Source organism: Hipposideros armiger, unplaced genomic scaffold, assembly GCF_001890085.2.
Source record: "Hipposideros armiger isolate ML-2016 unplaced genomic scaffold, ASM189008v1 scaffold_195, whole genome shotgun sequence".
Classification (NCBI taxonomy): Eukaryota; Metazoa; Chordata; class Mammalia; order Chiroptera; family Hipposideridae; genus Hipposideros; species Hipposideros armiger.
In genome coordinates this window covers 2,024,165-2,037,111 of record NW_017731545.1, presented here as the reverse complement: position 1 = coordinate 2,037,111, position 12,947 = coordinate 2,024,165, and the positions used below count along the sequence as shown (strand labels likewise).

At 43.3% G+C, this 12,947-nt stretch overlaps 1 protein-coding gene across 7 annotated transcripts in view; it reads left to right on the top strand.

Moving 5' to 3' along the window:
- RALGAPA2 (Ral GTPase activating protein catalytic subunit alpha 2) overlaps positions 1–12,947 on the top strand; it is a 367,104-nt gene that overhangs the window by 344,166 nt on the left and 9,991 nt on the right. For all 7 annotated transcript variants that reach the window (XR_002125215.1, XM_019653128.1, XM_019653124.1 and 4 more), the window contains one exon: positions 788–909. Coding sequence is in view for 6 of the 7 variants with exons in the window: in XM_019653128.1 (XP_019508673.1) it covers positions 788–909 (122 nt within the window). In the remaining variant the exon portion in view is untranslated. The remainder of the gene's footprint in view (positions 1–787; positions 910–12,947) is intronic.

Genomic DNA, 12,947 nt, shown 5'->3' with positions numbered 1-12,947 from the left:
TCCAAACTGCAGTTTTAATTAAAATCAATACTCTTTTTTTTTTTAATTATTGCCTTATGCATTCTCTGCTAGATTCTCCAACTTATTAGTTCTTATTTTCTCATGCTCATAACCTATCTTGACTTTCGGCTCTGGTGCCCCTTCAGAGCATATCCCCTGGCCTTCCCTCTTCCCGGTGGTATGCATCTGCTTATTTTTTTTTAAAGATTTTTATTGGGGAATTGGGGGGCCCTCATGTGGGATCCGAACCAGGGCCCCCTGGCGTCCTAATAAGCCAGTTCTCAACCATCGCGCCCCTCGGCCGGCCCCATCTGCTTATTTTTTAAAAGTCTGTACACCATCTTATCACTAAGTCTTGCTTGAAGCAGCAAATCATTTTGTCAGTAGGCCGAGAACATTTTATCAACTGAACTAGGAAGGGTAGATCTGGTGGTGTCCCACAGTTGTCAGTGAGAAGAGATGCCGTCAATAATCAATGTGTCTGTTTTTGTTTGACTCAGTCTTAATGATCTTTTGATGTGATTCTGTAGCTATTGGTGTATATAATTTTTAGTGATACTAGTGTTGGATGCAATTAAAATCTGAGAAACTTAGATTTCAAAATCAGAATTTGATCATTAATTATGACTAATATTTAATTCTATGATAGGATGTTAACGAACTTGCAAGGTACTTTTGCCCCACACAGCGTAAAAGTTGCATAACTATATTTAAAACGAAGTGAACTATGTCGTTGTTATGTGCGTCATTCTGCACACACACTTGTTTCCTTAACCGATTACTGCAGCTATGAAGAGCGAGCTCTGTATCTGGAAGCAATAATTCAGAACCACCGCGAAGTAATGACATTTGAGGATTTTGCAGCCCAAGTCTTTTCTCCCTCTCCCAGCTACTCCCTCAGTGGAACGGGTGAGTGTCTACATTATTCTTCCTTCACGCGCTTAAGACGCACTTGAGCAGCAGATGTACACCTGTTTTTCACAGATAAATGCTTGCAAATTTAAGAAGAACATTCTCCCTCAGAATCAACTAATGAATATCAAAAGGAATGATGACAGTCATTTTAATTTGTTTTGTACCCGAGCTGTTCACTCAGTCCTTTTCTTCAGCTATCCTGTTAACCTCCGAATGTAGCAAGGTTAATGAACTTTTTCTCAGTAATGTGCTCTGGTTCATTCAGGAGTGTGGATTTCTTGCTGAGCTGGGAATATGTTGTTTAAAAGCAGTGCCCGAATCAGTGCTTACTTATCAAAAAAGAGTTCCTCACAGTCGAAGCCGTTGCTACTAATGCTAAATGGGGATTATGCTACTGAGATACTCGTGTCAGGGATTAATGCAGAAGAAATGGAAGGGCAGTGTCCCCTCGTCCATCATTACAGCAGTGCAGCATACGAGCTTTCTCTCTGGAGTGGCCTGTGTCACATGGACCTGCCACTGCCCGGAGCAGCACCTGGTATGGAACCTGTTTAGAAACTGGCTTACAATCATCTTCATTTACTGGACAATGGAAAATTTCCATGAATGTTCTTGTTTTCAGGTTTTACTCTTTTTATATTTCCAATTTGGAAAAAAAAAGTGTACTGCCACTTAAACAGATTATATGACTCTGTGAGGGGTTTTTTTAGAATAGAATTTCTTGTAAATTTCTGCATGTAATTACAGATTAATTGCCATTCAGAGAGTAAATGAGCTATCTAGTCAATTCATGTTGAAATTCTCAATGAGAGGCTTCCTTCTTCTTCCACTGGTGTAGACACAACTGTTAGAGTGCTTAATAGATTTCTAACCTGTGTCAATTGTCTCTGAACACCGCCTTACTTCTCCTATTCTGAATTGTTAACAAATATCTTACACACAAAGTGAAAAAAATTAAATTCATTGAAATAAATCACTTACAAACAAAATCAGCCATGCATCATTGTTTAACATTGCTGGCTTCAATCCTTGCCTCTCCCAGCTTTGTTGGGAGATAAGAGGGAGAGGCTTGCACTTGCACAGGGAGCCAGGAGCAGCAGGCAGAAGGCCTGGGAGATAAGCAAGCTGGCGGAGGTACCGTGCCGGTGATTTACATAATCACGCCTCTGCTTCCTGGTGAGGCGTCAAGAAACACAGGAATGGCCTCTATTGATCTTTGTTGAACTGGAATACTAAACAACATGAAAAAAGCTTATAACTTAAAGCTTTGATTAATGTTTCTTACATTAAAAAAGTAGAACAGCTGTGAATTGAATTATTTTATACACTCTGCCAACGTTCTATCTAAATCCCTCTCCCCAAAAAAATCAGTTTCGAGGGAAATGAAGATTTCATACCTAGTCTAATGAGAGGTTTAAAATTGTTTCTAATTTTTACATGAAAGACTATGAAGGATCTATAGCAAAGCTAATTTTTTTTAAAGATCATCATTCTGCTATTTCCAGCCTCATGATGTTTTGGGACTTATATTTCAATGCTGTGTTTTTTGTGTTTTTTTAATTCTTGAGAAAGCTTTTTTTCCCTACAATTAAAAGAAACTAACCACTAGATATTTACATTCATCAACTCAATTGTTACATTTTTAAAGCTCTTGATTATTAAAACAAATATTGATGAACTTTATATTCTAGGTATATTTTAGCCTGTATATAAATTCATTTGATTTTTTTCCAAAAGCTTAAAATTATTTAAGCCAATTCAAATTAATCAGTGTGTAGGTAACATCTTAAGTGAGACTCTAGGAATAATTTGGGTTTTTTAAGACCTGCTATTTGGAGACGATTGCTGACAGGCTTCTCCAAGAACATTGCATTTGCCAAAATCACTTAACAGATAAATATTCTGACAGCTCGTAAGGTGAGCATTGGAACCTGTACAAAAGGAACATGAAACCAAAGATGGGACATCAAGATAAATGCTGGGTTTTCCTCTTTTCAAATTATTAGCATCAGTATCACATTTCATAATGTTCTGGGTTTAGGGTATTCAGTGTTGAGTGATAAAAATTTTTATGTGGATATCACTCCAGTCCATGAATGAGATTTTAAGTCTAGGCATAACAGTCTCTGTTTGCCTATCTGCCCACAACAGTGATTAGGAAGGAACTAGAAATGAACTTGATTTGAACTGAAATTTGGGGGTAATGCAGTGAGGGCAGAGTGTTTTCATACCACGTAGAGGCATTTTCAGAACCAAATCCTCTTCTCATGTACATGCCAGTTCTGCTTTTGAGGAATCCTTACCCCAGTCTGTTGCCACTTTTACAGATAAAAACACTTTCCACTTATTCACAGTGTTTTTTATTTCCTTGGGATAAGTGCAGTCAAACCCAGATGAGCCAGCCAGCTTCAACTAAGAAATTGAGGTAAAGTCTGCCCTTCCGAGTGACAAGCCAACTGGAAAAATTGACCCTGAGCAGCTTAAGCTCCCACAGTGCACTTAGGACCCAATCAGACAGTCCTGGACAGCAGTGCCATCAAAGCCGGGCCTTGGGCTCCTGCTCACATGCATATGCACAATCTGAGGAATTAGGGGCTCCCAGGTTCTCTTTGTAGCCGTGAAACAAGGAGCTTTGTTAACACAGAGGGAGAGTAACCTGAACTCTGCTTTGTAGCAGCAAGCAGCCCCCATTTCTAGAGGGAAGGACTCTAATATCAGCATTTAAGTCTGAGCTGTAAGAGATATGCTAAGTGGGAGTAGCCTGTGCCCACAGAGATCAGTGTTGGAAAACACTCTCTCTTCAAACTGTCCCTGCCCCAGTGCTGTTGCTCATCACCCAAGGCAGCCGTGGAGCATCACAGCGGCCAGCTAAATGTGCCTCTATTCATGATTCACTGCCAACCACACATGAGATGCAGGGTCCTTTCGTTGTTAGGCTAATAGGTGAGTGCTCAGCTTTTCTAAAAGAGGTGTTTTCAAAACACCTATTTTCCCAGTCTAGAAATGTTATTTTAAAATACCACCTACCTCATGTGTATTCCGTCCATTAGTTGTTTTGATAATGCCCACTGTATTATAGGTATTTGAGCTGCTTTTTTTTTTACCTAGCTCTGTAATTTGCATTCCTTTTGATTTCTTCCTTATTGATTAGTGGTTTCTAAATGGTAGCCAGTGTTAAAATATTGGCTGCATTTAACACACACACACACACACACACACACACACACACACACACACACACACACACATTGTGGTAAGGAACTAAGTGTGTATTTTCAAGCATATTTCCAAGGAAGGGGGGCCAGCAGGGAGGCCTTTAAAGGGTTAACTGGAATGGGCACCCTCAACTGCTGGGAGGGACTGATGTAATCACTGCAGCTCACAGCCAAGTGCATCTGTTCACCATGAGGTCATTCTCCTGCATGCTAATGATTTGGAAAATCAAGTCTAATGTTTGACATTATCGGAAAGGATATAAATAGTGTAAATCTTTACTTTTGGGAAGCTGTTCTTATAAAACAAAAGGAGAAAACACAAACTTTAGCATGGACTTGAGGTTTTTTTTTTTCCAGAACTGCTTTAAAAATTGTGTCTGGACCTTAAAATCTTGGAGGAATCTACTTGTGCCTGTTGTTGAATGATCCCCAATCATTATTACAGTCACGGCTAGCAATTTAGTAGTTGAGGACTATAGGTATGTCTAACTTAATATCTAATTTTAAGAATTTCCAAATACCTTAGTCAGATGTTGATAAGGATGGATTTTTCTCAAAGAATGTCTAAGACCAAGTTAAATGGGTGGTTCCTCTCCACATACAAGAAGTAACTGTATTTGCTGAAGATGCCAACACTGTTTTTGTTCCTGTCTACTTTAATATTGCTATAGGGAGCCAGTAGAGGGAGCACAAATCTTTGTTTATTCGTTAGCCCTACATAAACACATGTGATTTCTCCAAGATATGGTCAGAAACACTTCCTCCCTCATGATAGATGAGATTGTAAAGGCTCCAGGATTTAGAACAAGTGGAAGAAAATTCCTCACTAGCCGCCATCGGATTCTGCCACTTTTAATGTGTAGGTCATATTTGGAGCTTAAACCAGATTAGTCTGAGTTGGTCTCAGGATGCTGCTACCACTGCTGCTTTTGTACAAAGCTTCAAATTTTCATCTTTCATGCTCAAGAATTGCACGGGTGTCCTCTTGGAAACTTTTATTACACTCACCTACCGAAAAGACTTGTAATTTTTTTCTACAGCAAAATCATATTAAGTTCACAAAAACTATCAGAAAACTCTGCCTGGTGTCAATGGGTCTATCTAGTGACCAATACAATCTCCTTATAAGACTATAGATGTGTTACACATTGGTCCCAAACTGAAGTATGTACATGCTAATGCAAACTACTTTTATAACTCACCAGCCTTTGCCTAGAGGAGTAAAGCTACACCTAGCTTTTGCTTGCTAAGACCTCTGAACCATACACAGTAGTTACATGTGCCAGGATACTGCAGGCTTGTCATTTTGCACACAGATTCCAACCTGGACATTTCGCTAGGCAGTTAGCAATCAAATTGATCCCCAGAAACAGCACAAGATAAAACTGAACTCTAAACCCCCCAAAAGATGAAAGATTTTTCCTATTCATTGGGGGTAGTCATGTGACAGATTCCTATTCAGTCTCTCTCTCTCTCTCTCTCTCTCTCTCTCTCTCTCTCTCTCTCTCTCTCCCTCCCTCTCTCCCTCTCCTCTCCTCTCCTCTCCTCTCCTCTCCTTTCCCTCTTTCTCCCATCATTTCTACCTCCCTCTCTCCCTCTCTCCTCCTCTTTCTTTCCCCCTCCCCCTCCCTCTCCTCCTCCCTTTCCCTTCCCACTCTCTCAATGTCTCTGTCTCTGCCTTCAACCTGGTTAAAGTGGTCTTAATAAGGTTTTGATTGATAGCACTTTTTATGTATTCACCTTCCTCATAAGTTTGCTAAACCAGCAAAGAATATCTTAGAACGTAGAGCTAGAAGGGACTTCAGGAGATATCAAGTCTAACCCCTTCACATCAAACCATTAAGGGACAACAAAGGGCATGGGCAAACTGGCAGCAGGGCCAACGCAGCCTTCACCCCTTAATCCACACTCTCTTTTTTTCCCAAAGTAGAGTCAATGCAGATGTTAGTGACATCATCCAAGACACAGATGGTTACCAATTTTCTCTACTTGGTAAGCTGTCACCAAACACTGGATATCAGTGACATTGGTCACAAAGTTCCTAACCAGCCAATGATAAGAATTCTTCAATCTAAACAAACCATGTAGCCTCTCTGAATGGGGAGAAGCACATGCTGTCTCAATGTTTTCTCAAACAGATCCTGCTGAAGAAAGCATTGTTCTTCCTCATTGCTTTTCTTCAGTAAGCCTTCATGAGATAAGGATGAAGTTTGAGTGACATTACTGGAAACGCAGCCAGCAGAAGGTAGATTACCAGAACGCAATATGTGCGGTTGTGGTGACTGGTTATTCCTATCAGAGTGACAGTTTATAAATTCATTGGCCTGCGCACACATTTGTGATTATGATAGTCTGTAGGGTTACCTAGTAGTTGTGACTGTAAAACCTTTGACAGAGTCCTCTTATTTCCTCTTCTAACCAACCACATTGAACAGAAGAGGGGACCGAAGCCCAGAATATATGCAACATCACTGAGCCCACAGACTTGCACCGCAGGCTTCCACATGCCCCTGGTAGTTCAGGCTCCGAGGTTCAGGAAGGCCATCCCATGGCCTAGAGGGGTTTCTAATGTTCTGGGGGTGCTAGGAACACAGCCAGGACCTGGACCCAGAGCCCATGTGCCCACACTCCACTGCTGAACCCTGGAGTAAAGGCAGATGGCAATAGCCATCCATCAGCAAGCCTTTGACCCTTCATGTCCCTTTGCCAGGGTTTGCGCACTTTGCCCCCTCGCTACTTAAGCACAGGCTTGCCTTCCCTTGCTCTCCTTTCTCATAGACAGTCACTCCAGTCTTACTCACATTCCACTCTTTTCCTTTCCTGCCTTGCTCAACACTGGCCAGAACCTTCCACCTAGAGCCAGCTCCCGCAGCCGCCTTGAAGGCCCCACAGAGGAAGAACATGTTTGCGTGAGGGGGTTGGGCTCTGCAGCCAGACAGCCGTTATCTCCCATGCTCCAGCACGTGGCCTCAGCCAAGTTACCTGTCACTTTGCGGCTCAGAGTCCAATTCTGTAAAATAGACTAGCAAGGGTACCTTCCTCAAAGGGCATTCCCAAGAATTCAGTAAGTTAATCTGTGTAAAAACAGATTGAAAACAGTGCCTGGTCCGTAGAGAGCCCTCAGCTGATACTAGCTGTGCTCTCATTCTCACCTATCCTGCCTGTACGCCTTTTTCTTCGCTTGTCATGTACCACCCTCTACCTCTTTCCGCCTGTCTTCCTTCTATCTTCTATGGTGAACATGTGCTTCCTTATTTCCCCTCTCACCCTGGAATTCACCCCTGCCTGCCCAGCAGCCTGTCTCCTAGAAGGGGAGGTGCAAGCCAGGGCCATAACCTATGAAAATGCTGTCCCAGTGCCCACCCCGTGGGACAGTCCCATAAATCAGAGCCACGGCTGCTGGCTTCTTATTAATATCAGTTAAAGACCAGGACTAAAGCTCAGAACTCCATTCAGATAATCCAGAAGTTACCCTTAAACACAAGCTCTCTTGTGGCACTGCCTCTTCAGGAACTCAGGGCCGCCCCACTCTGCACCCTCAGTTTGTCTGTGGCTGAGCAAGGCAGCCACATGTCCTGCAAACAACTACCCACATGCATGTTCCTTCCACCCCCGTAACCCTTCCCCGCCCCAGCCCAAGTCTTCCTTCCCACATAACTGGCTCAGCTGTGACCCCCTGTGCATATGACATCTTTTTAAAAACTTAAAATGTATTATCCTTGAAAATACAAAAAAAAGCATCCATGGGAATTTTTTAACCATCCATAATTCCATCAATAAACAGTTTGGTGCTGGGTCGCCTGCAAAGCCATTAGGAATGTGGACGCTACATGCCTCCACCAGACATTTGGATTGCCTGGTCTGGGCTGCGGTCTGGCCCTCGGGACTTTTGTTTCAAGACTCCTGAGGGCATTTTAATATGCAGGCAGGACTGAGAACCACTATCTTAAATCAAGGTATCTTTGTAATGTTTCGGTCCTCATACTAGTGCCATCTCACTCATCATGACTTATATCTTGATTTTTCTTAGCATATGTAGGTCTTTGTCTTGTGCATGTATGTTTCTTTTATCTATAATGGGCTGTAAATTCTTTAGAGAATGATGCATATAATTTCTCATAGCATACAAGTATGCAACAGGAGTAAATTAGAAATGCAGACAGAAAGGAGTCAGCCTATTGCTTTAAGTGGTACAAGTGTGTCTCCAGACCACAGATATGTGTTGGACCTGATGCAAGATGCAGAACAAACACCTGTAGTTGTGATCCATCTCTCCCCTTCCCTTCCTGGTCTCTTAGTGAAAGGGGGCCAGTGATAAGCAATATGGCCAAAACCACTGTGGAAAAAGGCGGGGGGAGCCTGGTTAATCCACAGACTGGATAGTGCACTTTGAATAACTGACACTTGATTCAGGATGTTTTCACAAATGTTATTGAAGGTTTTAAAGAGAATTCTCAATTGCTCTGTTTAACACCACATTTTGCCTTGTGCTTATGCATCCCTTTTCCTCTTAAAACTTTTACTCTCCTCACTGTCATCTCTGGAAGAGGAAAGAAAGGGATAAGGCACACATTTGTTCCATGGGATCTGGTGGAAAACTGTGGTGCTCCTTGTCAAATGTTACCATCTCTGAATTGGCCCTCCCCCTTAGTCCCCTTCCCTGCTCTCTCCTCCCTTCCCTTGGCAGCTGCACCAAGTAGGACTGTGCTGGGCATTTTAAGGGAACATAAAGGGCTCTGGAGACCTTGTACTCTGTTTTGCCTGCCCTCTGGAGCTTAAAGTCTTGTTAGGGAAAAGCAGATAGATACTCATGAACCACCAAAAATGGCCAATATTAATAAGCTCAGATTAGTTAGCCCCAAACTATAACTACATGTCAAATAGACATAGTAAAAAAAAAAAAAATACAGTCAGCCCATGGTTTGCAGTTGAGTTGAGGTTTCCCTGAGGTGGGCCATACCTTCTGCCTTGTAAGCCTGGGAAAGAATGAAAACTTGCCTGATACTGTTAGATATTCTACTAAGCATCTTGTCAGTCAATTTTTAACTTTCTCACACTGGCTAAAAATTGAGACGTCTGAGAATTGGAAGGCCCTGGACAAGAAGAATAAGATACAGGCTAATATATGTAGGAAAAGCAGAGAGGAACAATGGACTCCTTTCTGAGCCAGTGTGGGGACACTCCTGCCCTGGGGCAGGTGCAGGGCTTGGGAGTATTCACAGGTTCCCAGAAAAGAAGGGACCCGAGATTATTCATTCTAAAGTATTGACATTACATTTAATTTGTTCCTTTGCAAGAACGTCAAGATACTGCTTTTTCTGTGAAATGCTGCATTAGGTTAGTTCTGGTTTTTGAGCATTTGCAGGGTTTTAAGTGCAAGTGGCATCTTCCTCCCTGCCTAACTGCTAATTACGGCTCCAGCTCTGGGGACACTTCAGCAGTTGCCAAGAGATGGCCGGCAAGTACCAAAAATTTTTCTGAGACAATTTTTGGAAATGACTCTTAATTAAAGTTTATTTGAAATAACCTTGAGAATTTGTTTCAGAAGAGCCTAGAACTTCTGACGCACCTTGTGAACCATGCCTGTGTCCCTCGTGCCCTCTGGTTCTAGTTCGAGAAACATGTACAACCTCAGCCATTAGGGTTGGTTCCTAGAAGACTCGATGGCTTTGCTTGATTTTCTGTTTAGCAGCAAGCAACCCAAAGCAGAGACCAAATGGAGCCTCTCACTAGCATTTCAGTCTGCTGACAGGAAAACAGAAAGAAAATTTTATACTCTCCTTTTCTAGAAGGATAATTGGTGATAACCAGGAAATAAACCCCTAAACAGCATAATAAAAAGAAAAGCTGGTTCCTTTTTTCCCATTAGCTGTTAATTCCCTCAAAAGGCTGAAAAAAATCTCTTAAAAATAGGAAACATTCCAGTCAAGTTTGTAAAAACAAACAAACAAACAAAAAAAAACCTAAAGTATTTACAGCATTAACAGAGCCAAAATTCGTTTCTCAGCCCGCAAGAAACCTAGTAGCATCACTGTAAAGACTGCTGAGAAAAAATAGGTAGAACCCTAGATGTTGAACACTTCAAGAATATGAGAGTAAAATCCCAGATGCATGAGGACACATTCCACCTACCTCCACCCCATGCCAGGTCCTTCTCGCCTGCCCACAGAGCTCAGCCTTTACCGCGAGGAATCCAGGATCACCCAGCATCTCTCGTGAGCCAGATGGTCAGATCTGTGAGATTGCCCGACAGGGAGGAAAGCCACTGCGTGTCTTCCAGGACTCACTGGGAGGTTCCACTCCCCCAGCCCTAATCTCAGGCAGAACCAAGAGGCACAGGCTGCCTTGCATTCACCGCTGAAGTATGTTTGGGCAGACCCTGCAGCCGGCCGTATCCCAGAGCCCCTGCGTGGTAGTTAGGGAAACCCTGCTCCTTAGCTGCATCCCTAGGGCTCCAAGAAGTAGCTAGAGAAACAGCTTGACTCCGGTTAATGCTAGAGCCTTCTGTGACATCTGGGTGTGTGCTCGCTGAGGCCAGGCTCCTGACCAGGGGATGTTAGCTGATCCAAGAGCATCAGGGGCAAGAGTCCCAGAGAAAAGGGATCAATACAGAGAAGAAAGGAGTAAGCCATAAATGGTACTCCATGGGCTATGAGGCTGACTCTGCCCTTTATCCAAATTACTTAGAGCTGGTGACTGCCAGAGGCAATATTTAGATCTTAAAACTCAGGTCTAACTTGGGTCCTGGGACACACAGATACCTTTACTACAAGTTAAGTAGATGGGAATTGCAGCTTCACTCCTCAGATCATCAAATAAACCCCACGAGGTTCAGGGTCTTCAGACATTAATTCCGTAAATACTTGGAATATTGAGGGGTGCTAAGAAGAAGGTAACGGGTGGACCAGGAGTGCTACTGAGAAAGAGAACACTGAAGTGGGGTGCACTTTAAATAGAGGGTCAGGGAAGACCTCACTGAGAAGGGGACATTTGAAAAAAGACTTGAAGGCGGTGAGGGAGTGAGCCATTTAGAATTGGGGCAGAGGGGCATTCCAGGCAGAGGGAACAGCAAGCGCAAAGGCCCTGAGGCAGGAGCTTTCTAAGAACAGTGAGGAGTCCAGCGTGGTTAGGGCAGAGTGAGCAAGGGGGTGAGGACGATTAGAGTGGGCTGAGGGGATGACCTTGGCTGTTAATCTAGTGAAATGGCCCGCTTTGGAGGGTACTAAGCAGTAGAGTGGCATGGTACAATTCTTGTTTAAAAAGATCACAGTAGCTTCTATGGGGAGGACATACCATAGGAGGGGGTGGGAGGAAGACTAGTTAGTGAATATTGTATTCCCCCATGTATTCTGTCGCCTGGCACACAGCAGGCATGTTTGAGTAATGAGTGAACGTTGAGGTGATTCTAGAGATGCTCTCCCTGAGCATAGAGAGGCCCAGTGATGCCCCTCACCCCAGTGTCACAGTGTAGCCCCTGACCTGGACTGCACAGGTAAACGGAGCACAGTCACACCAGCTCTTTGTAGAGGGAGGTTTGCGTGGTGGAAGGAAAAAGGTGAAAAGAAGAAGGGCAGTCACATATCCCCCATCCCTGAAGGCCCACCAGACTCACACCAGAACTTGGTGGTCTTGAACCCATGAGCATGCTTGAAGAGACTTAAAATGACTCATAATTATCCAGAAGAGCTAGGATATGAGGGTGAGATTCTTTGGCGTTGTTTCACTTATAAAAAGGGTCTTTAGAACAATATGAATAGCAATAGCTCTTTGTATATGTGTGGAGATTTGTAACTTACTGCACCCTCTCCCCACAGTCCGCCCTCAGTGGAGCAAGATTTACCTGTGGCAATTTTGAACTGAGGAGGGTTGGGTTTTTTCATTGTCAGGTGGCTGGTCATGTCAAGGCCAAGGCTCAAGTGCTTAAGTTAATTCTCCCAAACAGGACTCATTGCCCCCCAACCTGAAAGGAGCCCTGCTTGTGGGGAACATACCCACAGAACAGTGGGGAGGAGAGGAGGAGCCCTTTTGTGGCAAAAGCAAAATGTTCCTCCCCAAAGGCACAAAGGACTGTTTTATATGATATATGGCAAATGCACGCCCACTTTGGCACAGATAACTGAAAAACTTGACTGCAAGTTAATCAGGTATTAATATTTCCTACTTCGGAATGCAAATGGGGCACCACAGGAAGAATTCACACATGGAAAATATCTTAATTATGGACCAGCATGCCTTCTTGAATGTCTGAAGACAACGGGACAGCTTTTATCAGTGAAAGTACCAGAGAGTTCCACTGCTTCTTTAATGTTTCCTCAGACTCCTCAGACTAAATAATACCTAGAACTCATGTCCTCCCACAAGTCCCTGCAAACTTACCTGCTAACATTTTCTTGAGCTATTGATTATTAAGGAACTTAATATATACTCCTGCACTGCACACAAAATCCCAGTGTGTACTGGGTAAAATCACACTGTTATCTCACCACCGCCCAAGGCCACCCCTGAATTTTTATAAACAGATGACTAGAATAAACCTGAGAGATGACCTTGAAGGAAGGGTATTGTGTCGCCTGAGGGGTGGTCCCATTTTCTTTGCTTTGAGGATGGTTAAGTTTGTAGTGTGGCTCGGGGGAGAGTTGCTGGTGATATCTGCTAAACTTCATAGCTGCCCCATCCCCCTGCCTCCCTGGGTGCTCTGGGGGATTTTATTTTCCCTTAGAACTCGGAGCCACTTCTGTTGTGTCACTTTTGGAAAAGGTAGTAGCTGCCCAGACTACCTTCTATTCTGTTTTTCCCCTTTTAAAAACAGCACAATTG